Source organism: Primulina eburnea, chromosome 2, assembly GCF_022965805.1.
Source record: "Primulina eburnea isolate SZY01 chromosome 2, ASM2296580v1, whole genome shotgun sequence".
Lineage (NCBI taxonomy): Eukaryota > Viridiplantae > Streptophyta > Magnoliopsida > Lamiales > Gesneriaceae > Primulina > Primulina eburnea.
This window is the reverse complement of record NC_133102.1, coordinates 4,489,214-4,517,209: the sequence shown is the minus strand read 5'-3', so window position 1 is coordinate 4,517,209 and position 27,996 is coordinate 4,489,214. Positions and strand designations below refer to the sequence as shown.

At 35.1% G+C, this 27,996-nt stretch overlaps 4 protein-coding genes and 1 long non-coding RNA gene across 11 annotated transcripts; 2 read left to right on the top strand and 3 right to left on the bottom strand.

Moving 5' to 3' along the window:
- Positions 1 to 74: 74 nt before the first annotated feature.
- On the bottom strand, positions 75 to 1,144 carry LOC140824504 (uncharacterized). The gene has a single exon (XM_073186083.1). It carries the CDS (start codon positions 1,107 to 1,109, stop codon positions 285 to 287), a length of 825 nt encoding a protein of 274 aa, XP_073042184.1. The 5' UTR covers positions 1,110 to 1,144; the 3' UTR covers positions 75 to 284.
- A 5,880-nt stretch (positions 1,145 to 7,024) lies between these two features.
- LOC140824503 (uncharacterized) lies at positions 7,025 to 7,963 on the top strand. The gene is made up of 2 exons (XR_012116362.1): positions 7,025 to 7,150; positions 7,258 to 7,963. It is a non-coding gene; the product is annotated as an uncharacterized lncRNA (long non-coding RNA).
- Positions 7,964 to 12,014: 4,051 nt separating this feature from the next.
- On the bottom strand, positions 12,015 to 12,934 carry LOC140821839 (glutaredoxin-C9-like). Its single transcript, XM_073182482.1, has one exon. The coding sequence runs from the start codon at positions 12,885 to 12,887 to the stop codon at positions 12,456 to 12,458; it is 432 nt and encodes a 143-aa protein (XP_073038583.1). The 5' UTR covers positions 12,888 to 12,934; the 3' UTR covers positions 12,015 to 12,455.
- Positions 12,935 to 18,872: 5,938 nt separating this feature from the next.
- LOC140821823 (uncharacterized) lies at positions 18,873 to 22,399 on the bottom strand. 3 transcript variants are annotated; one of them, XM_073182470.1, is made up of 5 exons: positions 22,100 to 22,399; positions 21,875 to 22,032; positions 21,384 to 21,714; positions 21,047 to 21,166; positions 18,873 to 20,344 (listed from the first exon to the last, which is right to left on the bottom strand). In XM_073182470.1, exons 3-5 carry the CDS (start codon positions 21,418 to 21,420, stop codon positions 19,200 to 19,202), a joined length of 1,302 nt encoding a protein of 433 aa, XP_073038571.1. In that variant the 5' UTR covers positions 21,421 to 21,714; positions 21,875 to 22,032; positions 22,100 to 22,399; the 3' UTR covers positions 18,873 to 19,199. The 3 variants fall into 3 exon arrangements, with proteins under 3 accessions (XP_073038571.1, XP_073038555.1, XP_073038564.1); XM_073182454.1 differs by having other exon boundaries at positions 21,384 to 22,032; XM_073182463.1 differs by lacking the exon at positions 22,100 to 22,399 and having other exon boundaries at positions 21,384 to 22,080.
- Positions 22,400 to 23,763: 1,364 nt separating this feature from the next.
- On the top strand, positions 23,764 to 27,149 carry LOC140821799 (transcription factor VOZ1-like). 5 transcript variants are annotated; one of them, XM_073182406.1, is made up of 5 exons: positions 23,764 to 23,899; positions 24,574 to 24,845; positions 25,270 to 25,413; positions 25,659 to 26,181; positions 26,278 to 27,149. In XM_073182406.1, the coding sequence occupies exons 2-5, from the start codon at positions 24,615 to 24,617 to the stop codon at positions 26,829 to 26,831; spliced, it is 1,452 nt and encodes a 483-aa protein (XP_073038507.1). In that variant the 5' UTR covers positions 23,764 to 23,899; positions 24,574 to 24,614; the 3' UTR covers positions 26,832 to 27,149. The 5 variants fall into 5 exon arrangements, with proteins under 5 accessions (XP_073038507.1, XP_073038514.1, XP_073038524.1 ...); XM_073182413.1 differs by having other exon boundaries at positions 24,571 to 24,845; XM_073182423.1 differs by having other exon boundaries at positions 23,798 to 24,003.
- The last annotated feature ends 847 nt before the right edge of the window (positions 27,150 to 27,996 follow it).

Here is a 27,996-nt window from a genome sequence, read left to right as displayed (position 1 = left end):
TTTTGTAATATTAATATATATACACACATACAAGTGAACGTACTTAATTTATATTACAGAATAATCATAGACAGTCAACATATAATAATATTCTTCACATTATTACAAGAGCAATCCATTTTTCAAATCTTCACTGAACCAAGGGAAACTTATATTGAAAAAAAGAAGCGAAATAAACATAAACAAATCTGTAGTTACGATATAGTGTCCTACCGATTAATCAAACATAGACGATGACTTGGTGAGTAAATTCTTAAATTTCACAGTTCTTGCTCAGCCGGCATTCAAGGCATACGGCCTTCGTTTTGGAACTCATACTGGTTCTGATATGATTCTCCCATGGAGTTTTCACTGGCTCCATAATAACTCCTCTCATTGTATTCACTGTTAGCTCCAGCCCTGTTCAAGACTTCATACGGGTGGTTGTTGCTGTACTTTTCGGTTTTGATATCGTAAAAATATTTCCCATTTTCCAGGGATCTTGTGTCACTCATTCCTTGTGGCCGGAATCCGCTTTCTTCTCCGCCGTTGTAGTAGTAGTTCTCATAGCTATTACGAGCGCTGTCGCGGTCCGATAACCTGGCGTCCCTCAGCCCTTGTGGTTCACTGTTGAATGTCCCTCCGCCGTTGTATTGATAGTTGTTGTTAAATCTGTACTGTTCTGGTTCACTCGTCTCTTCATCTTCCTGCTGGCTGTCGTAGCTTTTTTGGGCATTGTTGTTATAGTTTCGAAGGTGGTGGTTGTAGGAATTGTCAGTGTAAGAGTTGCTGTCTCCTGTGTATTCTTCTGGTTCAGTGACATATGCCACGGGGTTGTAGTTTCTAGGGAGGTGCCTGTGGGGGTGATCTCCGGATTCAGCGGCTCCGGTGGCGGAACGTGGGAGTTTCCCGGACTCATGGCGGCCGTAGCCATTTTCATTTTCCGTTTGGAAGAAATTTGATTCTTGTTGTTGATTGTTATTCAGAAGTGGTTCTTGGTTGGGAACAGCGGTAGTGGTGTCGGGGGAGACTTTGCTGAATAATTGGCTGTCTCTCGCCTGTGTTCGAGGGTAGGATAAGAGCGTAAAGAGGAGAAGAAGGGAAAATTTCTCGGCCGGAGAGGAAGCCATTGGAGGATATATGACGTCTTATGCTAGGGCTGCAAACCCTTGTATGTTTTTATAGAGAGCATAGCAACATTACGAAAATTCCAATTATCGGCGTTTTCGAAAAAAACAAATAAATTAATAATTCAAAATTTATGGCTTTTAAATGACAATTTAATTGTGGCCCGTAGTCTTCCGTTTGATCATTATATATCATAGATAATGTACACTACTCCAGCTCATGTAATTAAATGACCATTGCCTAAATTTACGTTCTCATATAATGTTTGATTTGTGCATATGACCGACTATGATTAAAGGCGTTTGCTGTCACATTTCACGAGTCAATTTTGTGAAACATATATTTTGTTTGGGGTCATTCATGAACAAATATTACTTTTATACAAAAAGTATTTCTTTTATTGTAAATATGAGCATGATTGATTCTAGACATTTTATTCATCATACACATCTTATATGGAGGCGAAACATTTTTAAAACACCGTCATCATTCAAATATATAAATCGTATTTTACTTTACATATCATTTTATCTACTACCATTAAGTTATAAACTATCGCAGGACCGTATATTCTTCATGTTGATCAACGATGATCGTGGGTATGGCTAACTCTCCATGAGGTCATTGAGCTTTATCTTCGAGAAGGAAACATCCTGAGATTACCTGTTATTGTAGAATATTCATGCGGGAGGGTATCAGATTTTACAAGTGTGATATATGTTCCTTCTATTTCTCCAAGCAAAGTTCTTCACATCACAATGTCTATTATGTCGGCTTGGCTTTTCATAAGTGTAGAGAGAATACAACGTCCATAACAAAGACGTTTACTGTTTGTTCTTGATTCAACACATTTCCACTGTATTTTAAAATATAAAAAAACTTACTTCGTTATCTAATTTTTCTATGAAAAACATGCGTTGTGTTCGCCACATACGATCCGCCAGTATATTTTACGGGTTAAATAAGCATAAGATAACAATATAAATACATTATTTTCAGTATGGATGATAAAACCATATGAATACATTATAATGCATCAATAAATATTTTTACCTAATTCAAAATCGTGCAGATAACAAATAAAATACAATATAAACATACTAATAATAAAATTTTTTTTTACTATACTTTCAAAATATGTACCCGATTCAGCTTTTAATTAGAAATATTTTTATTACTAAAAAAGGGCAACAAGAATATTACTCCTAACACTAAATGATAAACCTGTATAGTACATTATATAATTTTATTTATCTTTTCACATAAACTAAATAAATAATTGAAAAAACCAAAGTTTATATACAAGCATTCCATTTCATCATGTTTCCTCTATTCAAAAATTGGGAGACGTTTTCCAATATTTAGTTAACATGAATATATTAGTAAAATGATATTAAATATAAAAAAATTGACTATTATTTGAGACATAATCGGTGTAACGACCCATTACAGGCCCAGTGGACCGCCCATACGGCCCACTGCCCCGATCGACCCAAGGCTATCCCGATCTTGGGCTCCCTCTATGGGGCTTTTTCCCTCACGGGCTTTCCATAGGCGTCGTACGGGTTACTCATAGAACTCCTCCAGCCCATGAACTGGAGTCTGTGCCTTCCCAGGATCGAACCTAAGACCACATGGATATATAGGTACTTAGCACAATCCTGGTACCACCTGTTGTGGGGACTCCGACGCTAATCAAGTTCTTAATCATCATTGGGACTAATTAATCAATTATAAAACAGGGTCTAAATTTTTTTTTAATGCGGAAAGTAGTGAAATAAAACTCATATACATATCAGTATAAAATACAATACAAGTCTTGTATTGCATGCATTCAACTAAACTAAGGTTTAACAACTAATGTCAAGTGTTCCAACCCTATTATACATCATAATCCAAGTCCGGAGCTTCCACTCTAATCACGATCTCTCCTCATCTCCTGGGCCCTGATCATGTCCCACCTGTTATCATGTACACATACAGACAAGACAACAGCCGGATAACTCCGGTGAGAATAAATCCCAGTATAAATCAACGAAACATGCAATCATATAAACAAATATAAAGCATGTAATCAGGTAACAGTAATATGTATCAAACTCTGAAACATAATTACAATTCTACAATTCAGACTAGACTCAATCCTAGTCTAGGGATCCCGGTTTCCAAATGTGGTGTTCCTATATCGAATTCCGTAATAGAAGGAACTCTGATCATATTACTCGATATAACCAAATATGGTGTTCCTATATCGAATTCCGTAATAGAAGAATTCCAATCCTATTTACACGATATAACCAACATCCGGTGTCCTGACCTAACCGTCATGGACTGTAGCTCTATCGCTAATATTCTTATCTTGAGACATCGTGCAATGTGCCCGTGGCGATCCCGCCACTGTCAAGCACTTCCGTCCCAAGATTTCTACACTATCTTGTGACATCGTGCAATGTGCCCGTGGCGATCCCACCACTATCGGGCACTTCTGTCACAAGATTATTCGTCTAATAACGGCTATCTATAACTCAAGAGAACAAGTATATCAGTCAAATCAATGCAAATCTCAGTGCAATAAAGTAAAGTATGTGATTTAGGGAAACTCAAGTCTAAACCGACTCAAGTCGATCTCCCAATACCACATTGACTTATACCTTTCTTTCGTCGGTTTCTGGCTCAGTCGAAGTCCTGAATTCACAGCTCGTCTGGCAATGACAATATCAATAATCTCATGTCAATATACCTTTCAAATCAATAACAATCTGATCAATCTTGATTTAATTCAAAATCAACGGCATAACGGTACAATTTCAATAACCCGTCAGTACCAAATCCTCAGATCACAGTTACAATCCATAACCCATATCCAATACAATCCGTAATCCAATCACAATTCAAATATGTCTGGTATAAATCAATATACCCTAAAAATTCATAACAATTCCATAATCAGTCTGTTTCTTAATCTGACTTCGATTCTATGATGTCTAACATGTCAAGAACAACATATATGAGTTCCATTCAATTCTGACCATATCGTAATTCCAAAACATTTCAAAACGTAGTAAAACTTACGTCCAGTTGCAGCCTACGTCGATAGGAACTCAATACCGAAGTCGGATTCAAAATCAGACGGACGGATTTTGCACAAAAGGCGTAAGGATTTTCCACAATCTTCTCCTGACCCTTTTTTCGATTTCTTGTGTTTAATTCTGAAGGAACGAATGCGTGTCCAGTAGGGTAGGAAATTTTATTCGAAGCAAGACCGCACCCGCGGTAAGAAACAAGACCGCACCCGCGGTGCAGGACCGCACTCGCGGTGCAAACAAGACCGCACCCGCGGTCGTAGTTTCTGGAAAATGGATGTAGATCAGTACGCTGAGCGCACCCGCGGTCCGGAATGTAGCGCACCCGCGATGCGACGTGTTTTGCGAAGCTCAATTGGTACCAGGATTGTGCTAAGTACCTATATATCCATGTGGTCTTAGGTTCGATCCTGGGAAGGCACAGACTCCAGTTCATGGGCTGGAGGAGTTCTATGAGTAACCCGTACGACGCCTATGGAAAGCCCGTGAGGGAAAAGACCCCAATAAAAGGCGCCTTTTATTGTAACGACCCATTACAGGCCCAGTGGACCGCCCATACGGCCCACTGCCCCGATCGACCCAAGGCTATCCCGATCTTGGGCTCCCTCTAGTAGCTCAATTGGTACCAAGACTCTTGATATCTATGTACTTATCCTATAGGTCATGTGATCGAGTCTTGGGGAGGTGAAAGAAATCCTTTGGTAGGGAAGGAGAGATCTCATGAGTAACCCGTACGACGTCTATGGAAAGCCCGTGAGGGAAAAGGCCCCATAGAGGGAGCCCAAGATCGGGATAGCCTTGGGTCGATCGGGGCAGTGGGCCGTGTGGGCGGTCCACTGGGCCTGTAATGGGTCGTTACAATCGGAACATAGAAAATAATCAAAGATTACAAATTAGCAAAAATGATGAGATATTTTTATCTGAGAGCTGAAAAACAAAACTTCCAATTTTCAAAAACTTATTTATTAAAAAAAGAAATAATGTTTGTTATATGCTTGAGTTCGAATCTTATGTAATTTTTTTGGGGCAATTTAATATACGTGATAGAACTCAAATAATGCAATATTTCCCCTTTTTTTAATTTTTTTTTTTTTTGGTACGGTGCTAAAATTTATTTGATTTTTTTTAGTTGAGTAGATGGATAAATTTAATTGTTCAACATTAATGATTATCGATATTATCCAGGAAAAAATTAATAGTAGCAGCAACTCCATAAAAGAAATCCAACGAACTTATTAAATTAGTATTTACTTGGTTGAGCAAACTCGATAAAAGCCCTTGCGTCTACGATGGATACTATATTTTAAAGCAGGTAAAAATTGTAAATTATTTTATTTGTTCTTTCTTGTAATTCTAGTCATTTCTGATACGAGGTTGTGTCAGTAAAAACATCAATAAAAAATGACTGAAGTTGCAAAAAAAATGAGACCGGGCTTTGATCCAAGTGGTCTCACCTTTTTCGCCCTAAGTTCGAGCCCTCGCGGTCCCACCCCATAGTTTAGGAAATCAAACAAAAAAAAAAGTTGCAAAAAATTCAAAATTGCAAAAATAATATGAAATATATGACATAATGGATCAAAATCATAAATAGTCTAGAATAATTTTCTTTAAATTATCTATTCATATGTACACTCAATAAAATATGAGTCAACAAATGAAATGTTTTATGTGATATTCAACATGCGAAACAAATGAAGTAATTGACTTATTTTCAAAAAATGAAACTAATTTTTTTTCTCCCTCATGGATCTATTACTAATGTGATAAACAATTATATTTTCAGTTTGTGAATTCATATCATGTTTACAATATTATTCATATGTTTTATGTAAGTAAATGTGCATATATATATACATATATAATAATAATAATAATAATAATAATAATAATAATATGCAGAACTGAATCTTTATCGTTTTAAAAAAATTATATTTTTTAAAATTGTAACTCAAAATTTAATTAGTTATAGTTTATTGCAAGTTTTAATTTAAGTAGGTCTCTTGTGAGACAGTCTCACAAACTTTTATTTGTGAGACGGATTAATCATACCGATATTCACAATAAAAATTAATACTTTTAGCATAAAAAGTAATATTTTTTCATGGATGACACAAATAAGAGATCTGTATCACAAAATACGATCCGTGATACCGTCTAAGATAGCCATTGATGTGGCGGAGGGGATATCATTTTTGCATCATGACTCCGATAATACATAGGGATGTGACGTCAAATAATACATTGTTGATTGGATGATAGTTCTCGGAGTTTTATATGTAGACATGGACAATCTTTTTTTTTGAGCTAACTTTTAGCCTTGAATTAGGTTCAAACTTCAATTTTAATATGGTATCAGAACTCAAGTTTCATCGTTATATGTTGGACTGTCTATAGTTGAGTAATTTGTAAACTTCACACTCCAAATGTCACAGATCGTTTAGATAAAATCCCTAAGAGTTCTATATATGGACTTGGACAATCATCCTCTCTTGAGCTAGTTTTTTGAGTTGGGTTAATTCCAAATTCCAATCTTAACCTTGGATGTGAATAATGGTGTTCGGGTTGCGGATTTTGGTGTTGCTAAAGATTTTGACCCTAATGAAAAGGGTACCACATCCATGTCGGGTATCGCTGGGTCGTGTGGTTTTATTGCACCAGGTTAATAATTTGTTGAAGTGAATAAATATTATTGTTTGATCATCTCTTGGAGATTTTGAGAAACTAGTTTCTAACATGGACCACTGCCGCACTAGAGCTAAAGGTCACATGTTCAAAATCTTATTTCATTAATCGGTCTTTACAAAATCTCAGTTTTCTCCCATTTCCCACTTGCACGCAGAAGCTTTTTAAGATTTCACATTATTCCGGAGCAGCCTTTTGTGTATTCGAGTTTCTGGAAGAGTGATTGCTAACACTAAATAATAGTCTTTTCTACTTAATTTACTTGTATATATGTGAAGGTATAAGCTTTGTTTTTATTCTTGGAATTATGTAAATTTCAATCATCGCACTATCGTTAGGCTTGGAGACTCTATATATACTTAATTAATGAGCTTCCATTATGCAGAATATGCTTACACGCTTAGGGTGAATGAGAAGAGTGACATCTACAGTTTCGGTGTTGTTCTTCTTGAATTGGTCACGGGAAAGCTCCCAATAGATCCCGCATTTGGCGAAAAAGAAATGGTGAAATGGGTTTGTACCACATAAGTTCAAAAGGATGCGGATCAAGTACTCTACCCAAAACTTGATTCTTGTTTTAAGGATGAAATACTCAAGAGTCTTGAATATCGGCCTCCTATGTACCAGCCCTCTTCCTATTAATCGGCCATCTATGAGACGTGTCGTCAAAATGTTACAAGAGATAGGCGACATAAAGCGCCAACACCTTATTATTATGAAGATGCATCAGATCAAGGAAGTGTGGCCGGAAACACGTTCACAAGTTTTTGCTTTGAACTGCCGCAAGAAAGGTAGGATCAGACTCGATCGACTCTTTCGGTTCATAGGCAGCTAATATGTCGGCCTTTAACCATTCAACTTGAAGCTGGTTGCATGAATGAAGCTGAAACTAGGAGGTTAAAGTTTGAAATATTAACCGCAGAAGGGATTTTTGTTTTTAAGTTGTGAATGATTCCAACACCAAAGTCCTTCCACCTTTATAACCTGAAAGTAGTTTTACTTTATTACTTTCAGTTATGCCTCCTTCTTTCATTTAAATGTGTTGTTTTAGTTTGTTGTTCCAATATTGAATTAATGCGGGGTTAATGATATGATTGTGGAGACTTCAGCTATTTTTTAAAATACGTAGAAACTCCTGTAAATTGGGTATGTGTGATTTTTTTTGTTCTACCTTCGCCTTTTACTTTTTGATAAAATAATTTTATTCCGGTTTGATCTATACTACGTCGAGAAGATCATCGATAGATGTAAGAGTTTAACATGTACTTCATCAGGACATCATATGCTATATGTGATCCGGGGAGATCTTTTATTTGAGATTTGTGCCAAACCCGCTCAACCCAACATTTCAGCTAGAATGGCTTTAACGATTTCAGTCAAATCGGAAAATTCTCTCAGCTTGTGTAAGAGTTAGAATTGTGTATCGGAAAATCGAAGATGGATTTCCATGGGTTTGTGAATCAACTAATCCATGTTGCCTTTTGTTCTGCTCCACATCGCTATGGTAGTGAGGCGATTTTTTTTATTTATTTTTGATACCCCCGGGGAAGGCTCGGGTTTTGGTTACGGGATGATCCCGAGTCATGGGTTAGGTCCTGACAAGCTTTGGACCTATTCGATAGTAGCCGAAAAAGTGACTGCTCGAGGCATCATCTTCTCGGGCTGCCAGAAGCCGGGCTTTCAGACGAGTTCTTGGATGATGGTTATCTACCCAGATTACCTCGATAATATCACCACACTCGAGTGCACCAATATGGGATACGTTATCTTGGTAATCATTACTGACAAAATTGCATGGATTTGACAAGGCGAAAGAGACAATTTGCCAAGTTGGTGTCAGAAAAGCAGAGTATGAGCAACCATCTTGCCATAATTAGTAAGTGGGCACTGAAAAGAATGTAATCATTGAATTTCTTTCTATAAATATCAGGTTTGCTTAAACATTAAGGGATACATTTTTTTTACATATTGCCTACTACATTTATTACAAAACTGTATAATCATTAACTGACTTGAGCGTCGGAGTGGTCACGCCGAAGAATCTTCCGACGCCCAGTAACGTTCTTTCTCTCTTATGTGTGTAGGTCCAGGTTATCGGGCAATCATCTCCAGCTCATCAACCCGACCCGGTGAAATCAAAAAACCAAGTTCTTACCCAATTCACCTGGTCTTCATCAATTTTATTCAAAACTCGATTATATTAGTTATCGATCGAAATATTCAGTTTTATTTAAAAAAATTCGCTCATTTGGGTTTTAATTCGGTTTTCGTTTTAACCAAATACTCACTCTATAGAATGCTCAATCGAAAGTAATGGACTTTAGTAGATCACATGTAGGGATGAAGAAAAATACCGAATTTTCGGTATACCAAGGTTACCGTACCAAAAAATACTGAATTTATCGAAATTTTTGGTATACCGAAATATTCGGTAAGTTATGGTATCGATATCGAAATATTCGGTACGGTAATATTATGGAATTTGAAATTTTTTGTACATACCGAATTGAAATACCGAAATAATGTATATAAATTAACAAATATATAATAATTTTAAATAATAAAGTTAAAATTTAAAAAATATAAAGTATTTTTTTGTATACAACGATATATATCGATACCGTATCAAAATAAAAAATTAACTTTTGTTTGGACTCATCATGTTGAAATAGTCCAAATCAAAGTTCAGTGAAGCAACTCGACTCATAGTTGAGAATTTAAACTATTGAGAAATGTTATCTCTCTACCCTAACTTTACAGTTAGTTAGAGGAGTGGATGATGAGCCTCGACTTGTTGAAAAGTTGACATGCTTCAGAAATCACAGGACTTCAGACATTGTTGCAAAGATAGCGGATGAAGAAATCACACAAATTATGGTTGAAGTTTATTGATATTGATTGATATTTGGATTTCCAGACAGTCGTGATATGTTGTACATTATGGTTGGATACCAGATATATGTAGTGATACAAGGGATGACAAGACTGGAGTTATTTGCAAGAGGTTGCGAAGATAGACCATTTTCAAGAAAGTCGTTTTAAATACAAAATCAAAATTATACATTGAATCACAAAATGTATTTAAAATGACAAAACTATTTTAAATATATTTTTTTATTTCAAATACATTTTGTAATTCAATTTGTTATCCTCGTTGCACATATAGTATTTTCTTTTCCGAGAATATTGATATTATTTATATCGTGTTATTAACACAACCATGATGTGTATTATTTAAAACCAAAGTCCCAAGAGTGATACCCGTAAAGTCAAATATTACGGATGGGAAACTAGTGAATTTTATTTACAAAAATTTCTCGTTGTTCCAATTTACAATTTTTTTTTAGCAAACCGATTTATAAACTTTTAGGTAAGCTGTAATGGGTTTTACTCAATTCCAAGAAAAGAAGACATCATTTAAAATTTTCAAATGTTGTATTATATGCTCCATTAAAATTTAGAGTATGTCTCTTATAATACGATCTCACGAATCTTTATTTATGAGACGAGTCAATCCTACCGATATTCACAATAAAAAGTAATACTCTAAGCATAAAAAGTAATATTTTTTCATTGATGATCCAAATAAGATATATGTCTCACAAAATATGACCCGTGACACTGTTTCACATAAATTTTTGTCTTAAATTTATGTCGAACAATATGTTTTGTAACTAGATCATGGCATGGATATTGGTTATCGAATGATTGAAAGGAAAAAAAAATCCAGAATTATTCGTGAAAATGTGGCTGATTTTTCCATTACATTATGTGACCTTTGCCAAGAAATTGTTGGATGTTTATAATAATGAATGGCTTTCAGAATTGACATTTGCCTGACGTACGTAAAACGACAAGTCACTCCCAGAAATATCGTGCTTGCCCTGTTGAAAGTTCCAAGAAAAATAGAGAGCGGCACTTTTGTTTAAGAGTAGATATTATTCTCTAGATGGATGGATTTGTTTCACTTATCTATTCCATTATTTATATTTTTATATAAAAATCGCATTTTCATTTTCATCTGATTCAAATATGTAATTCAAATTAGATATTGAGTATTATTTTATCTATTATTTCACTATTTTACATATATCATTATAAAGATTAACATTCTTTAAAATCCATCATAAATATCATTAAAATCACAAAAACAAAATCGGGGACATATATAAGAATCTTATCCACATCCTTGAACATGTCCTGAAACTCTAGATAATAATATCATTATTACTAATAAAAATAATGATTTTTCCTAATAGTTAATAAAAAAAACTCAAATTCAAAATATTCAAATCATGTTTATGATCTAGCTCGTCAGCTCATGAAAATGAGTATGTCTATTGTGAGACGGTCTCACGAATCTTTATCTGTGAGACGGGTCAACCATACCGATATTCACAATAAAAAGCAATACTCTTAGCATAAAAAGTAATATTTTTTCATTGATGACCCAAATAAGATATTCGTCTCACAAAATACGACACGTGAGACCGTCTCACACAAGTTTTTGTCGATAAAAATTATGTTGTTTCAATTTTTTCTTTACTAAAACCTTGAATTACAAAGTTTGTATTATTTGAGTAAATATTATTTATATATATAATCGGATTATTGTATCAATATTTTTTAAGTGAATTGGAAGATTTTTTTTTGTTAATTTAACTGATATTTGAAGCGATTATGGGATAATGATTTAATTCAAATCAGGTCAAAGACGATTATAAAAAATCTACCCCAAACATTATTTATTTATAGATTATTTGAAGCGGAGATGAAGACTTAGATGAATATTTAATATCCGGGATGTTGATATGAGAATTTTGAGACCTGTTAGATAGAATCGGGTATGAGGATCAGATGAGGAATTGATCTCGTCAGAGATTAAATGAGGAATATCCGATTTAAAAAAAAAAACCGAAAATGTGATGGGGATGGGGAAGATGTCTCCGTCCCCCGCCCTATTGCCAACCCTAAAGACTAACGCGGGTCTCATAACCTCTTACATATACTAAAACTGTTACATATACTCGAATCGAATATCATAATAAATAAATATTAATTTTAATATATTTATGTTAAATTATGATAGATAGGATTAAAAATATATAAAAAAAAGAGAATATCCGAGTGTAAAAACACGGATGAAAGTTGAATATTCAATGGATGCGTAAATGAGAATATTCAAATTTGAAAAAAAAAAAATAACAGTAGGTGGAAATTATATTTCTTGTCAACCCTGTCAGAGTTTTTGATAATTGGGAATCAGCCTCAAAATCGATCTTTATTTCATTGATTCGATCATATCCAACCAAATGTGTGGATCCCACACGGTGAATCTCCCAATTTTTCTCAGCCGCCATTTCTGATTAAAAAATCGGTGAAGAACATGAAGAAGAGATCATCAAACCAAATATAAAAGTGATGCGCAGTTGAATCCAAAACCCACCATTGATTATGTACAAAACCATACGGAAGAGAGTTTGCATTATCCACAAGATATTTATTTCTCCAGATTGGTGACAAACAGAAATCTATAATTTGCTCCAAAATTCGGATCCCATTGATTGATTTCGACCCATTCAGTCAGAGCCACAGGGCTCCAGCTTCTCTTAATCTGGGCACCAATTCGCCGGATATATGAGCACCCATCACTTCCTCCAGTCCTCCGAAAATTTCTCCGCCGACAAAAACCGCCGGGAACTGCGGCCTGGTGGCGTTCCCCGATCCATCGACGCCGATAATCCTTGACAGTTCGTTGACGACGTCGTCTTCATTGGCCTCGTCAACGTCGAAAACCGTGGGGTTGACTCCATGGCCATGAAGCAAAAGCTTGACCACGTGGCACATGCAGCAATCCTTCCTAGCGAACACTATCACCGCGTTCTCGGAAACCATCCTACTCACGCTGGCGTAGTCATTGACTCCCGGCGGAGGATTGGAAGAGCCTCGTGTGCCTCCGGCGGAGGCGGTGGCGGTGTCGGCGAACCAATCTTTGTATGGGAGGGCTTGTTGCATGGTGAGGGAAGGGGGGAGGAGAGTGGTGGAGCTTTTGGGAAATTAAATAGCCCGAATTGGAAGGTGAAATCATTGGAGATTCTAACGTCAACGGCTGCGACACATGATAAGACGTCACGGTTGCTATTGTGGGCCCACTATTACGTCATCGGCTGTGGTAGCTCCACGCGACCACGCGTATTCCATACAAGTAGCGAAGTCTGTCTTTGACACCTTTCTAATTCGTCGACTCGGGCGTTAATAGACTTTTTCTTGGGATTTAATTAATTAATTTTTTGAATATATATATATATATATATATATATATGTTTTTTATGAAAATATATAATCATTTAATGCAAAGTTAGGAACATTTTATTTTAAAATACGACATAATAATTGATAAGATTGTCTATTTGTTATCAACTGGTACCAGGATTGCTGCCAAGATCGATATAAGTTCAGGAGATCTTGGGTTCTAATCCTGAGAAGGCAAAAGCTCCAGTGCCTGGACTGGATCCAAAATAAATGAAGATACAAAAGAATTGTTAGCACATTTGAAATTAGACATATTGTGAGCGTCACAAAATTTTCACGTGGACATTTTGTGTAATGGTTACATTCCTTAACACAATCTTCTGGATATCGAAAAATCTGATGCATTAAATATTTTTAAGATATTAACATGAATAATCTTCTCGAACATCTAAAAAATCCGACAAGGCTTCCAACTCACCTATCACGTGGGCGGACGTCTATGGTTGCACACCTAGTGGTGAGTAGAGTATACTGACTAATATATAATTTTGATACGTTAAAAACTTCTGGCTAAACATCACAAGATTTTCACATACACATTTTGTTGATATCACATCCCCTCACACATTATTTCAAGTCTTGAAAAATTTTATACATTAAATATTTCCAAAATATTCCGGTGAATGTCTTATCAAAAATTAAAAAAATTTGGCAAGACATCCAAATCACCCGCCACGTGCAGTATGATTTATGAATCACTATAGACCCCCACATGTTTTCGTGTGGATATATCAAAATTAGAGTGTTATATAATTATAAAAAATAATATAAAAATATGTTGTTAGCTAATAATAACTAAGTATGCTCTTTTCGAAAAGTGTGATTTTACCCGTTACCTATATTATTAGGTGAGATTAAGTAGTCAAACTTTAATTCTTCCCCGACATGCCAACGACTATAGGATGAGACACTTGCCTACATTAACTATCGAATTAAATATTATTTTATAGGTTGGTTACGTGATATTCATTAACAAATTTAACATTAATCATAGAATGATGAAATAATTAATTTTTTAAACGTTAAAAATATACTAATTTTCCACCCCAAAATTTACATTTGAGGAAGCAAAATATGATAAATGGAAGACTCAAAACATATGATTTCAAAGTTCAAAATTTTTCCAACATAATTATTATAATTTGAGTAAAAATGTATTACAATTAAAAATTAAAATGTATTGATGTCACGAATGAGAAACGAGAGAGCTTAGTTAATGACTCTTGTGTTGTACCAGAAACGCAAGGGAAAATTATCTTGGCCTCGTGAAATGTCGAAGGGGAAGGAAGACCGACACTTTCGGATTAATGTTGAAATTATTAAAAGAATAAATCAAGAGTTGATTAACCAAATCTAACTGACAATGCTCAGCGGAGAGCCCGACTTTCCGTAGACACTGGTTGGTTTATTTTAAGAGAAGTCGGTGAAAAATCCTCAATCAAAACATTTCTTTGGATTCATTCTCTACCCATAAAATTGTGGTACTATGTCATACAAAATATGTACACACTTCATGTGTAAATATAGTACTAAAAAAGTATTCAGGGACTGAACACAAAAAAAAATTTGACGGCTAAGGACTGAAGGCCAATTTCTCGTTTATTCTACTCTCCTGACTTTCGCAATATTATAGGATACGTCATGGCTGGCTCTTCTCTATGCTTCTCTGGCTACCTGATTTCCTTGTACCCGAACTAAAGATTACCCGAATACTTTTTGATTGACCCAGATCTCGTACTTGGATCTTTCTGGGTATCACTCTTGATTTATTCTTTTAAATTAGTGTGTCAATTCGGGTGGGCTGTGGGTTGGGTTGGTTGGATCGGGTTGAGCAATAATATTATTCAAATCGAACTCGAGCCAACCCAAAAACTCTTAATCCGGACCTGAACACGATCAACCCAATCAACCCGTATAACCCGATTTTGAATTTTTTTAAAGAAAATTAAATAAAATTTAAAAAAAAATTAATTTCAACACATAATAACAAAATTTTCCTCGTATATATGATTTAATTTTGAAAGTTTAATGTAGAAAAATAAAATATTTTTACTAAATCAAATAAACAATTATTTAAAAAATAAAAAATGTTTAAAATAAATATTAAATTATGAAAATTTATGATATAAATATATAATAAATATTTTTTCAGACATACAATATATGAAAATGTAGGCAATATTTATTAATTATATTTTTAAAAAATTAATATTTTCGGGTCAATCAGCCAACCCAACATGATTTTTTTTCGGGTCAACTATCGGGTCCAACCCGATCTGACCCGAACCCGAAAACTCCAAACTCAAACTTAATTTTTTTCGGGTCGAACCATGTCAGGTTGATGGATCATATCTGATTTTGACACCCCTAATTTAAATACTTGTTTACAGGATAAAAATTAATTGGAGTCCTTGTCATAATTGGGCTGAAATCATATTGGATCCAGGCAATATCAAATGGAAACCGAACTTGTGATGCCATAAATATCATTTAATCTTACAGCAGACATAATTTAATGATTTCAACCATAATAGTGGCTGGTCATAAGCTTCCCATTTTGATGTAATTAAAGCCTATTAACTCGATCATAATATCTCAATCATTCATCTCTCCATTTTGGTCAGCATGCAGACAACTCATAGATTAATCTCTCTTTTCATTGTAGATAAAAATCAACAATATAATACAAAGAAATTCATCAACGTTGCTTTGGGATTGAGTCAGGAGTTCGATTCATTCTGACAATATTTTCTCGATTAAGTTTGTTAAATTAATTTTGGATCTGGTGTTGTGTATAGTTCGATATTGTACACTGTAAATCGTCATATCTCATTATCAATTTCTTCTACCTGTAACAATTACAGGTAGAAGTAATTTTATGATTTAAAAACAAAAATTTTTTGTAACAAAATATTTTTTTAAAATCGAAATATACTTTAATTTGATATTCAGATTTTGATTTATTATTAATTATTATGTGACAGAATTGATAACTTTTGAAAAACACGTGGTAACTAATTTATATCTAGCTCCTCTCGAATTTCTTCAGCTTCTTCTTTCCCGCTGACCGATTCTTCACCAATGAGTCGTGTCGCTGTCGAGGGATTGCAGCAGCGCCACAACTACAAGGACAAGTGACATGGTGAACATCGGTATCGAGCCGAAGAACCACAACAAGAAGGTCGTCGTGAAGTAAAGAGCCCTCATGCCCACCGACCAGAAATCGCCGCCGTGAATCATCGCCAGCTCTGCGTACCGTTGTCGGTGGTGCTGATTAGATAATTGTCGTGGAAGAAGCACCTGGAGGATTGACGAAGCAAGAAAAGGCCAAGAGGAAACAGTGAGGAGTGACTAGTGAGATGTACTTTGAAAGGGCCGTACTGGAAATTATATATATGTGTGTATCATAAGTTGTTGTACTTTGGTGTTGTCAACATGAGCATACAACATGCAGCGAAAATTAATTATTTAACACACGAGTATAACTTGAATAAATATGGACCTATTTAAATTATGTACAAGTATAAAAACTTGTACATGACTCGTGACAAAAATTCACTAGAAAAATACGTAAACCAATTACACTAAAACAATACAAGTGTATAACAAAACAAAATTCCTTGACACTCCAAGAAATAAAAATGCATCAAAATCAACCAAACTCAAAACTAGATGCATAAATAGAAGTTGCTTAAAAATACTAAAAGAACACTCTTCAATCAACACTCTGCATCAGTATTTTTTCGCACATGTCTTCAACACCAATCAGCAAGACGGTATAAAAGTAAATTAATCATACAAATTCTTCACACAAAAATCTCCAATAGTGAACTTGTGCAAGTTCAGAAAAATTCCAGTAACTGTGTAAAAGTCATCTCTAAGTCGTCTCATGTTCTTCTGCCGATACTCCATATATATAGATATCCATATTTTGATATAATTATCTTTCCATAAAAATAAAATCAATAATCATGGAAACAAAAGTTTATTAAGAATAAAACTCTATTAAAATCTAATATATTATATCTTAAATATAAATTTCAAAAGAGAAAATCACGAAAGATAAATACCAAGAATAACTTATTTAGGAAAATTCTCATTATTAAATCAAGTTAAATTAATCTAGAAATACAAAACTCTTATTTTTCAATTTAGATAAAGACAAAGATTAAATAAGAATAAAATATTCCTTTCTTACTTGATGGGCATGGTCGCCTGTCCGGTGTAGTCATACATGACATGTTGAGTTTATCAATAATTATCATGAAGATTAATGTTTTTTGTATATTTTTTCATGAGTTGGATTAAATAAGAAATTTATATTATAAAATTGACCTCGGAGATAATCTCACATGAATTTTTGTGATTAAAAACACAAAATAAGAGATTAACATGGAAAACAAAAATTATTTTATTTGAAAATTGCCTGCATAATCTTTTGGACTCAAACTTTTTGTAAGGCAAAGGTGCGAGGGAGCTTAAGGCATCGATAATGCAGAATAAGATGACAAGGAAACATTATAATTAGGGCCACCTCTAGATCAAGGTACTCCTTTTCGATCTTCATTATTTTTTATTTGCATTCCCTTTTTAACTCTTTCGAACCAAATTATTATTAAAGGACTTCGGGTTTGCTTTAAATCAAATCTCGAGTTTGTTCATGCTTAGAAGGAACATTTGAGTGGCATTGAAAATGTACGTCTTTTAACCTTTTTTTTTTAAGTATGTTTCAACGGTCTCACATATTTTTATATGTTAGACAAATCATCTTTACTCATATTTACAATAACAAGTAATATTTTTGGTATAAAAACTAATATTTTTCCATGGTTAACTCAAATAGAAGATTTGTCTCACAAAATTGACTATTGAGATCGTCTCACAAAATTTTTTGTACTTTATTGAGTGATCTCCAAATCAAATCGAGTTTAGCTTGCTTTAATTTGTTGTGTTTTCTTGATTGCTCCTAGTAACTTGTGGGCGAAATTCGGGGATCATGTGAGACTTAATTTTGACATTTCTCTCGTAACGTGACACCTTTACTCCTCTTTCCAACTTTCTTATCACGTGGATATCTTCAGAAAACATGCTTTTACTTGAACAAAAGAATGATATAATTGAGTTTCGAACTCGACATCTTATATTAAACTTATAAATTTGATGTTAGATGAATTATAAATGACTGGTCTTTTAGAAGATAATCTATAATACAAATAAAAAGTATTACAACATTTTTTTTAAAAAAAATTAAAAAATATTCTAACATCATTTTATACAATAACACTAGCAAATTTTGTGCAGGTTTTCTCTAATTTATTGATCTAATTTTGGATTAAAAGGAAGTGTCCATTTGTTAATTAAAAAATGGTATTTTCCTTCCTTCAATATTTCAATATATTCTCAATTTCCAATTTGGAAAAAAAAAACATTTAAATCGTAAAATATGTATTTAAAACTATTTCATTGAAAATAAAAAAAGAGTAGATCTCTTGTGAGACGGTCTCATGAATCTTTATCAGTGAGACGAGTCAACCCTACCAATATTCACAATAAAAAATAATACTCTTAGCATAAAAAGTAATATATTTTTTCATAGATGACCCAATAAGATATCTGTCTCACAATATACGACCTGTGAGACCGTCTTACATATGTTTTTGCCATAAAAAAAAATTTATATTGTTGTTAAGAGACATTTTCATTTAGATGACGGAAAAACAAAGGAACAATTGCAAGAATTGATGCAATGACGTTGCTAAATAGGAATCCTCTAGAAATTCTTACAATCATGAGATCTCCAGAAATTTATTCATTATCAGCACGGCTACGTACCACAATATTTATGTACAACTCGAAACTAATGAACTCCCTTCAATCACACATCCAGAGAAAGGTAAAAAGGAACTAACTTTTCACCAGAGAAAGACAGATTCAAAGGCTTCAGTTCTACCTAAAAAACCTGATGTGAGACTAAACGGGCAGGGAATGTAACTGGAATTTGTGTTCGTTGAGCCATTAACGTGTAAAGCTCACATTGCAACCTTTTGAATTGGCTCTTTTTAGCACACTTTTGGCAGCCACCTGGCCTTTTGAGATTGAAAGAGGGGATGCAGGCGAGGATGGATTTGTGTAGTTCAGCAACAAATTATTCGACGACGGCAACTTCAAGATACTTTTCAAGGGCTTTCCGGATGTGCATGAAATCTCTTTACTCGAATCATCAGATGAAATTCCACATTTATCTTTGTCAGATGCAATGGAATCAAAATTGTTATCTGCTGAATTACTCTTCATGTTGATGTGAAACCAAGCATCTTCCATATCACCTTCTCGAGTCTTGGTATCGACATGATAGTCCTCGAAAGGATCATCTTTGTTTTCGGGCTGGACTAGAACACTACAGGAAAAAGTGTCCTCGATTTCTCCTTTTGGAAAGATCATGTCATCACATCCCTCTTTAAATTCAGCCTTTTGGGTTGTTTTCTTCACTTTAGGAAGTTTGAACCATCCTTCAGCCAATAGCGGGAGCAAATTCAAATTCTTCAGGAACGAGCCTTTCTTGGGAGAAGGAGACTCGTCCGTTTTTTTCTTGCCATTGGCACCCACTAGTCCCATGGCAATGACACTGGTAATAAACAACTGACAAATAGCGCACTTGATCTGCTCATGCCTTTCAAAAGATGACGCCTCAGTCAGGCCAACCATTCTCTTGATTCCAAGAACTTTACGAGCCAACTCAGCCAATTCACATCTTTTATACTTGGAATCCTTGAGTATTTTTGCCGCTAGGTAACCGATGTCCACTTCGCTTCTCGTCAACCCCAATTCTTCAAACGGGAACAAATCTTTCTTTTCAGGAATTCCAAAGCCAACAAAATGGATTCTCTTGTCCGAAAGAAACCTCTGGATCGAAGCCGGCAGCGATTCCCCAGCTTGGAATTTGAGGATCACACAACCAACACCAAAACACAATAAAACCAACAAAATAGAAGGGTCACGAGGATGGCGCATAACATCCAGGCCAACAACTGGAGGATGGTCCCATACTTTTCCATCCGGGAAGAGAAAATCTATTGCACATAAAGTTTCGAAATCTTTTGCTTTAAAGGTGATTCCTTCAAGTTTAACTTCAAACCTGTTGGTTCTCAAGTACACTATCCCTGCCATAACGTACACGGAAAATCTGGTTTAGAATACAGACCAAATATATTTTTGGAGGTGCATGAAGGTTCATCGGTGAACAACAATAAAGAACATAACCACAAATCTTAGCGTGGCATAAAGGTATCTAAATCAAATAAATATCTATTGCCAAACATCCTAAGACAACGCAATCTGAAAACCAGTGTTGCCCCCCCATGATATATCTTGAAGTAATTTTTGCACAAGGAAAAGGGTAAGGATGTTCAACCACAATAGAGGTAGGAGCAAACAGAGGAAATCAATGGTTTTAATCATCGATATCTATTTTGGGTAAGTCAAAAATAAGCAAGAGAAACCTAAACCATTCATTAGCTTGCCACTGGAATTTATCATCCACAAATTTCAATAGATGGTATTAGTTATCTTTGAGAATTTGACTAATTGAACAGCTCCGGTCAAACAAGATTCTCTACATTTATTTAAATATCTCAGAGAGTATAAAGGGAAAAAAAGTTCTGACCATCTTCAAAGCAAATGTCAACAGTGCTTATTAACCACGAAGATGCAGAGAAAATGAAAAATAGAAGTGATTATAGGCATTTGAAAAACAAACCCGTCCTCAGTTCGGAGTGGAGCAACTTTGGCTGAATATTTTATGTATCGTGAAAAACACAGTTTAATAATTATGATGACTTTCTACATTGTTTTTTTGTGGTTACCGTAAAATCGATTTTCGATGGAATGAAAAAGTCCTCTCAGAACCGTATATGAGACTTTCAACAAGTAAAGCAGGTCGAATTGTTGATTAATCGTCAAAAACACCCTTTTATATTCCATATCTGAAAAAATTGAAAGGAAGCATCAGTAAAATACTATAGCGTTACAACACTTTCATTAGACTTCGAATTTCAATATAGAACAGCTAAAAGAATTGAAAGCATAACTCCTAGCCTTAAATCTATTTACCCATCACAATTACATTCTTAGGCAGCACACGATGTTGTAATCCTTAGGCAGACTTACGGAGAACTGCAAATTACAATTACGCTCTCTCACCCCTAATCCTCCTGGCCAGCTGAATATCCCTGGGCATGATTGTCACCCACTTGGCGTGAATGGCACAGAGATTGGTGTCCTCAAACAGTCCAACCAAATAAGCCTCCCCTGCTTCCTGGAGGGCCGCCACATTAGAGCTCTGGAACCTCAGATCGGTCTTGAAATCCTGGGGAATCTCACGAACAAGCCTCTGGAATTGAAGCTTACGGATCAACAGTTCAGTAGACTTCTGGTACTTGTGAATCTCACGAAGAACAACGGTTCCTGGATGGAAACGGTGAAGGATAGGACAAGGCAAAATAGGCAAAACAATGAGCGATTGTGTTCGAACCTATACTAACGTTACAAATTCTCATAAAACAATCAAAATGGTGAATTTTCCAAAAAGTTGGAGATAAGAGAACCATCATGATTAATAATGTCACTAGAGTCTGTCAACGCAAGAACAACTTGAACCGAATCCAAAAACACCCACATATTGCGATAATTACCTTGCACAACGAGCTTCAAACCAAAAATAACGGCATTGAGTTATGCTGCAACCACTGAACCCGGATGGCGGATACCTTGAGCTGAAGCCACACAGATAATTCCATGGTGATCTCCAATCACTGCTCCTACACTAAAGCACCTTTCTCCTCATGAAAACCTGCATCAACATGAAGCCTAAAGTGTCCCAAAGGAGGTTTCATCTAGGTAAGAAGAATCCAATTTACCTTAAGCAACTGGTCGGTTCTCATAAGATTATGTTTCCAGATGCAAATATCCTTCCCAATGGCCCAGGATGGCATAACGAACAACTCAAAATCATGTTGGGTGCATGGAACATGAGGTCAAGCAAGATTTTCATAAAGAGCCTTCTATATTTGAATATTTCTATAGTCATTTGCAAGTTTATATGATATGTTTTATCACAAGTTATTTTGAGGTTTATCCAATATACATTTGAAAAATAAGTGATCGCAGATCTCTCGTCATAGAAAAAATCATTCCGGAAGATTGCGAAAGAGAAAACATACATTTTGATGGAAGAGAACCCACGATTTCATAGAATATATCTTGTTAGAATGGATTCGTCCGCTGGTAATACGAGAAAATAAAAAAAACTAACAATTTTATACTCTATATCTAAAAAAAAAATTCTTATTCTCCTACCAACACTTCCCGGACGATCATACTAGACAGAACTTGTTCAGTGTGGTTTATCTAGATTACGTGATTTTACATACTATTGCGTTAGCACGAGAGTTAACTCAGTGCGTATCGCATGATAGCGGCCGCAGATTCCAGCATCATTTAAAAAAATTTCTTAGGACCTAAAATAAACTTTTCCTTATAATGTAAACATGAACTTATAAAATAGCACCAACATTGAAAACAAAATTATATTCTAAAAAGCAATAAAAATAATTACTAATTAAACTTTTACTAAAGATTGATGTCTGTGTCGTGAAGTTAATATCATTTGTTTTGGAAATGAACTTATGGAATTGAAAGATTGAGGCATTCAAACTCACATTTCATCAAAAATAATAATAAAAAAAATACTTTATTCATCATTATCGAATCATATTATACTCGTAGTAGTGAAAATAATCTTTATGTTTTTATTTTTTCATCAGAACCGCCGAATAAATTTACTAATTAAACCTTTACTAAAGATTGATGCCTAGTTGTCGCGAGGTTGATATCAGTTGTAATGGAAATGAAACTTTTTTGCTCGATCTATCTTCATTCGTTGTAGAGCATCAAGAATTTGACAACTCGAATCTCATCTTAGGGGAGAGTGGATTCTGTGCTTTATGCCTTTCTTCCACTCCTTGTCTTCCTATTTTTCATTATTTCTATTTTTATATATATATATATATATATATATATATATATATATATATATGAAAAATATTGATCAAACAGTTGCAATCAATCGAGTAACAAATATTTTTATTTATTCACGATGATGTAACTTAAAACAACTATCTTTTGGACATATCACCACTTAATACATTTATCTGTAAATCAGGTAATTTTTACTAGACAAATAATGTATGACAGACTCGATCAAACACTCACATCCTCTAACCATTCGAATAAATCTTAGCTATATATAATTATCTTTGTTCATGTATGTTTATTGGTTTGATTGGTTTGTTCATGTATGTTTATTGGTTTTGATTGGTTCAAATCTTTGCAAGAAAATTAGATTTAATTATTTTAATATTAGTAAAAACTCGTATGAGACGGTCTCATGAATCGTATTTTGTGAGATATATGTTTGTTGAGGTAATCTATGAAAAATTATTACTTTTAACATAACATAAAGAGTATTCACATACATAAGAATTCCTTACCGACCATGGAATAACTTTTTATTAATTGTTTTAACAAAAATTGAGTGTTCACATACATAAGAATTCCTTACCGACCATGATTCCCCCAACAGCTGCTGCGGCGTGCACATTGAAGGACTGAGAGAAGAGAATACATTCCACTCCCTCTACAGTCTCGCACTTTTACAGGTCCCTCTCTGACTGAATTTTTGGCTTTGCTCTCGTCTTTTTAAAGGATTTGCTGAGATTTCAGCAAAAGGAATTTGGATTTTAAAGGATTTGCTTCTGATTTTGTGAGGCGTTTTTTTTAAAAAAAAATTGTTTGAACTTGTCGATTTCTTCATTTCTTTTGCTTTTATGTATAGCATGTGTGTTTTCTTTGCTTGTATTCGCGAATTTTGGACGAACCCTATGTCGTTGCTCCGAAATTAGGGTTTGTAAGCTCAATTCCTTTGTCAGAATAATTATTTTGTGGTTTTGAAGTCTGGAATTTTGAGGTGTGATTATGTTTGTTATTTCTTCTTTTGACTTGTTACTTGGAGGTTCATCTTGGTTTTGTGAAATTCTTCTTCTAATTTTGGCGATCCTGAAGATACTGCAAAATATTTCGGTGTGAAAGAACTTGTGCTCGGCTATCTATCTTGTGTTTGTTTGAAGGATTTTTCTCCCAGAATTTGATTGCAAGTTTCTGACATGGATGTTTTTCATTATTTACTTGCTATTGTTCAGCAAAAGTTCCTGACAATGGATGTTTTTGTAATCGCGAATAAATTTCCTCTTCTGTTTCCTGTGCTTATGAGCTTTCCATCCCAATATTGTCCTGTATAATTGTTCGAGCATTGCTTGCTTTATCTTTTCAGCAGCTTCTCGCGAGTACGGGGTATTTTTGCTACTATTTTCTTTGATGAGGAAGGGTTCAAAGACCGGTGCTTGCAAGTCTGCATCGCACCAACTCTTCAAAGACAGGGCAAAGAATCGTGTGGATGATCTGCAAGGCATGTTTAGCGATCTTCAATCTGCTAGGAAGGATAGCCGCACTATTGATGTTAACTTGCTAGAAGAGCAAGTTCATCAGATGCTTCGTGAGTGGAAGTCTGAGCTAAATGAACCCTCCCCAGCTTCTTCACTGCAACAAGTAACCCATTCACCACAAGAATGTCTCTACATTTTTATACTGAAATGTTGCATGTTGCACTAATTATGTGATTTGTCACAAAGCCGATGAAAAATTGTAGTTTATAATATTACCTATTACAATTTAGTTGTTTTTATGTTTGATAAGATGGAGACCGTGTTTGTTTCGCTACCTTCTTCTAGCTGTCTTCAGAATCTAGGGTGTTAGTGTTACACATCACAATTCACAATGATGTGGGAAGTTTTTGAATAATGGACATTTGTTTATGCAATGCGTCCTTTGCCTTGTTATCACAACTTACAGTTTTTGCTCGTATTTTATTTTTATAATCAGTCTTTTCGTGCAAACTGAAAATGTTGTGCGTGCATTTGTGGGTGAAGTAACTGGGGCCTGAATTTCTCAGTGTATGATAATTGTTGCGCAGGATGGTAGTCTTGGCTCATTTTCATCTGAGATTTGTAGACTGCTGCAGCTTTATGAGGAGGAAGATGATGCAACAAGTGCATTAGCAGTACCGAAGCCAGATCCTGAGGCACAAAAGGTTGTGGAGAAATCTACTGCTCAAGAGGTTGGCATTTTGTATATGGGTCATTTCTTTGGTTCTTCCATTGACTAACAGCTTTGTGAAGTTTGGAATATGTTTTCTTGCAGTTGTATCTTTTTTGTCCTGTGGTATTGAATTTATTTAGGCATTTCACTTTCAAATATATTTCCTGCCCTGTACATGAGATTTTTTTTAGTTACTATCTTCTAGTTTGTCTTTCTGCTGTATATTATTCTTATCTGTATATTTTGTTATTTGGTTTGTGGCAGGGCTTTAATGTGTCCAGTGGTCCTCAAGAACAAACCCTTCAGTTCGTTGATCAGTGCAAAAGCTCTGGGATTGGAGTTAACCAGATTGGAATGCATAATATGCATTTGACCGATTTTCAATCATTTGATTTCCATCCTGAGCTTGAGCACCATTATTTCCCTGGGTTTAATGGCCACTGTTTCATAGGGGAGGATGTAATGCCTCAGATTTCTGGCTATCAACGAACTATCTGCCCTCCCCCTTCTGCCTTTTTAGGGCCAAAATGTGCTCTTTGGGATTGTCCCAGACCAGCTCAAGGGTCAGACTGGTGCCAGAATTCTGATGACTATTGCAGCGCTTATCATGCTGGGCTTGCACCTGATGAAGGCTACCTTGGAAGGCTGCCGGTTGTACGCCCTGGAGGTATTGGTTTAAAGGATAACTTACTTTTTGCAGCTCTCGGTACAAAGGCTCAAGGAAAAGATGTTGGCATTCCTGAATGTGAGGGTGCTGCTACTGCAAAATCTCCTTGGAATGCCCCTGGTTAGTCTGTCTGTTCTTGCCATGTTCCTGAACAAACCTTAAATTTTCACGTCCATGTTTATTTGAGATTACTGATCCACCTTCTGTGTAAACCAGAACTCTTTGATCTTATTGTTTTGGATGGTGAAACGATCAGAGAGTGGCTATTTTTTGATAAGCCACGAAGAGCCTTTGAGAGTGGTAATAGAAAGCAACGATCTTTGCCAGATTACAATGGAAGGGGCTGGCACGAGTCAAGGAAACAAGTGATGAATGAATTTGGAGGTTTGAAGAGATCCTACTATATGGACCCACAACCAATGGAAAATTTTGAGTGGCACCTCTATGAATACGAAATTAACATGTATGATTCATGCGCATTATACAGATTGGAAGTTAAGCGTGTAGACGGGAAGAAAAGTCCGAAGGGGAAACTAAGCAATGATTCTGTTGCCGATCTGCAAAAGCAAATGGGTAGGCTGACTGCTGAATTTCCTAATGAAAAGCAGCGCATGGTTAAGGGGAGGGGAAAAGCCTGTGTGAAGGATGGAACTGGGAGCATTTATTCTGCATCGAACCGATTGTCTAGCCCAGTTGAAGTACTTGATTATCCAAAAGGTCCGCCATACGATTATATTGTTGACAACACGAACGGGTACTACTTGACATGATCGAGTTGTCCTTCATTTCACCCGGTTGCCGATTAAGTGGTGAAGTCTTTATTTACTTGTCGCTTTGGGTTTATTGTCATCTAATTACAGCTTATAGATGACTTGGACCAATTTAACATCTATAGAACAGCCATAAGTACCGAAACTGGCCATCCTAACGCATCATTTCTCGACTTTGTACGTGTGCACTTTTGGTGCCAATTGTATGGATAGTTTGTCGATGCTCCTCTTTTTTTGGGCAATGTATTTTTTTTGTATAGTTTGAATATTTGAAAGGACAAGTAATTAAATATCATTTGAAATCGATGAATTTTTATATGATTTGATTTTATATCTCCATTAAATTTTTTTGCTTGAGATCACAATTAATCAGTTTTTATCCCCTCAAGCACTTCGGTGCCTTCAAGTCTAGGTTTACACGAGACAATACAACTTGCCAAGGTTCTCAATACCTTTCTCACTTCCAGCCTCTCTGATTTCATTTCTTGTTTTGGATACATTAGCGACTCCGGCATGGTTTGCAGCAATGGTTGTCGCGTAGACGAATAATTGCTGCTGCTTCGTTCCATTGAATTATGCTAACAACGATAATGATTCCTCATAGAAGGCAGATGATCACATCTTGTGTTTTGAGAAGCTGTGAAAATAGTAGTTTTTTTCTATCCTCGTATTGAATTCTTAATCTATGATGTGATTTTCCATCGATATATGTTCTTGATGAATTTTGTTGAAAGCTTTCAATGATTGTATTACAACAATAATTGAGAGTATGTATCTGTCTTTAGACAACACTATCAGACGATACTATCGACGATACTACATATTTTCAGCAAAGGGCAATTTTGGCTCTGGTTTTTTATGTCATTTAATCCATAAAATGAACACGTGAAATATCTTAACCATTATTAAAGAAGATCGTATTTAAGTTCTGATACTATCTACTTCATGATTTGTGTACAATTTGATTCTTAAATAAAATAATATATTACAGAGTATCGAATAACAAGTTAAACTTGAAGGTTAGAACTTCAATTATGCTGGAGTGGAACTTAGATAATTCTATTCGATTATGCAATGACCCTCAGTTGATCGCAACGATACTCGAAACCATATTTTGGAAAGACAAATTTTTACTTAAAGTAATTCATATAATAAAGTATTCTTT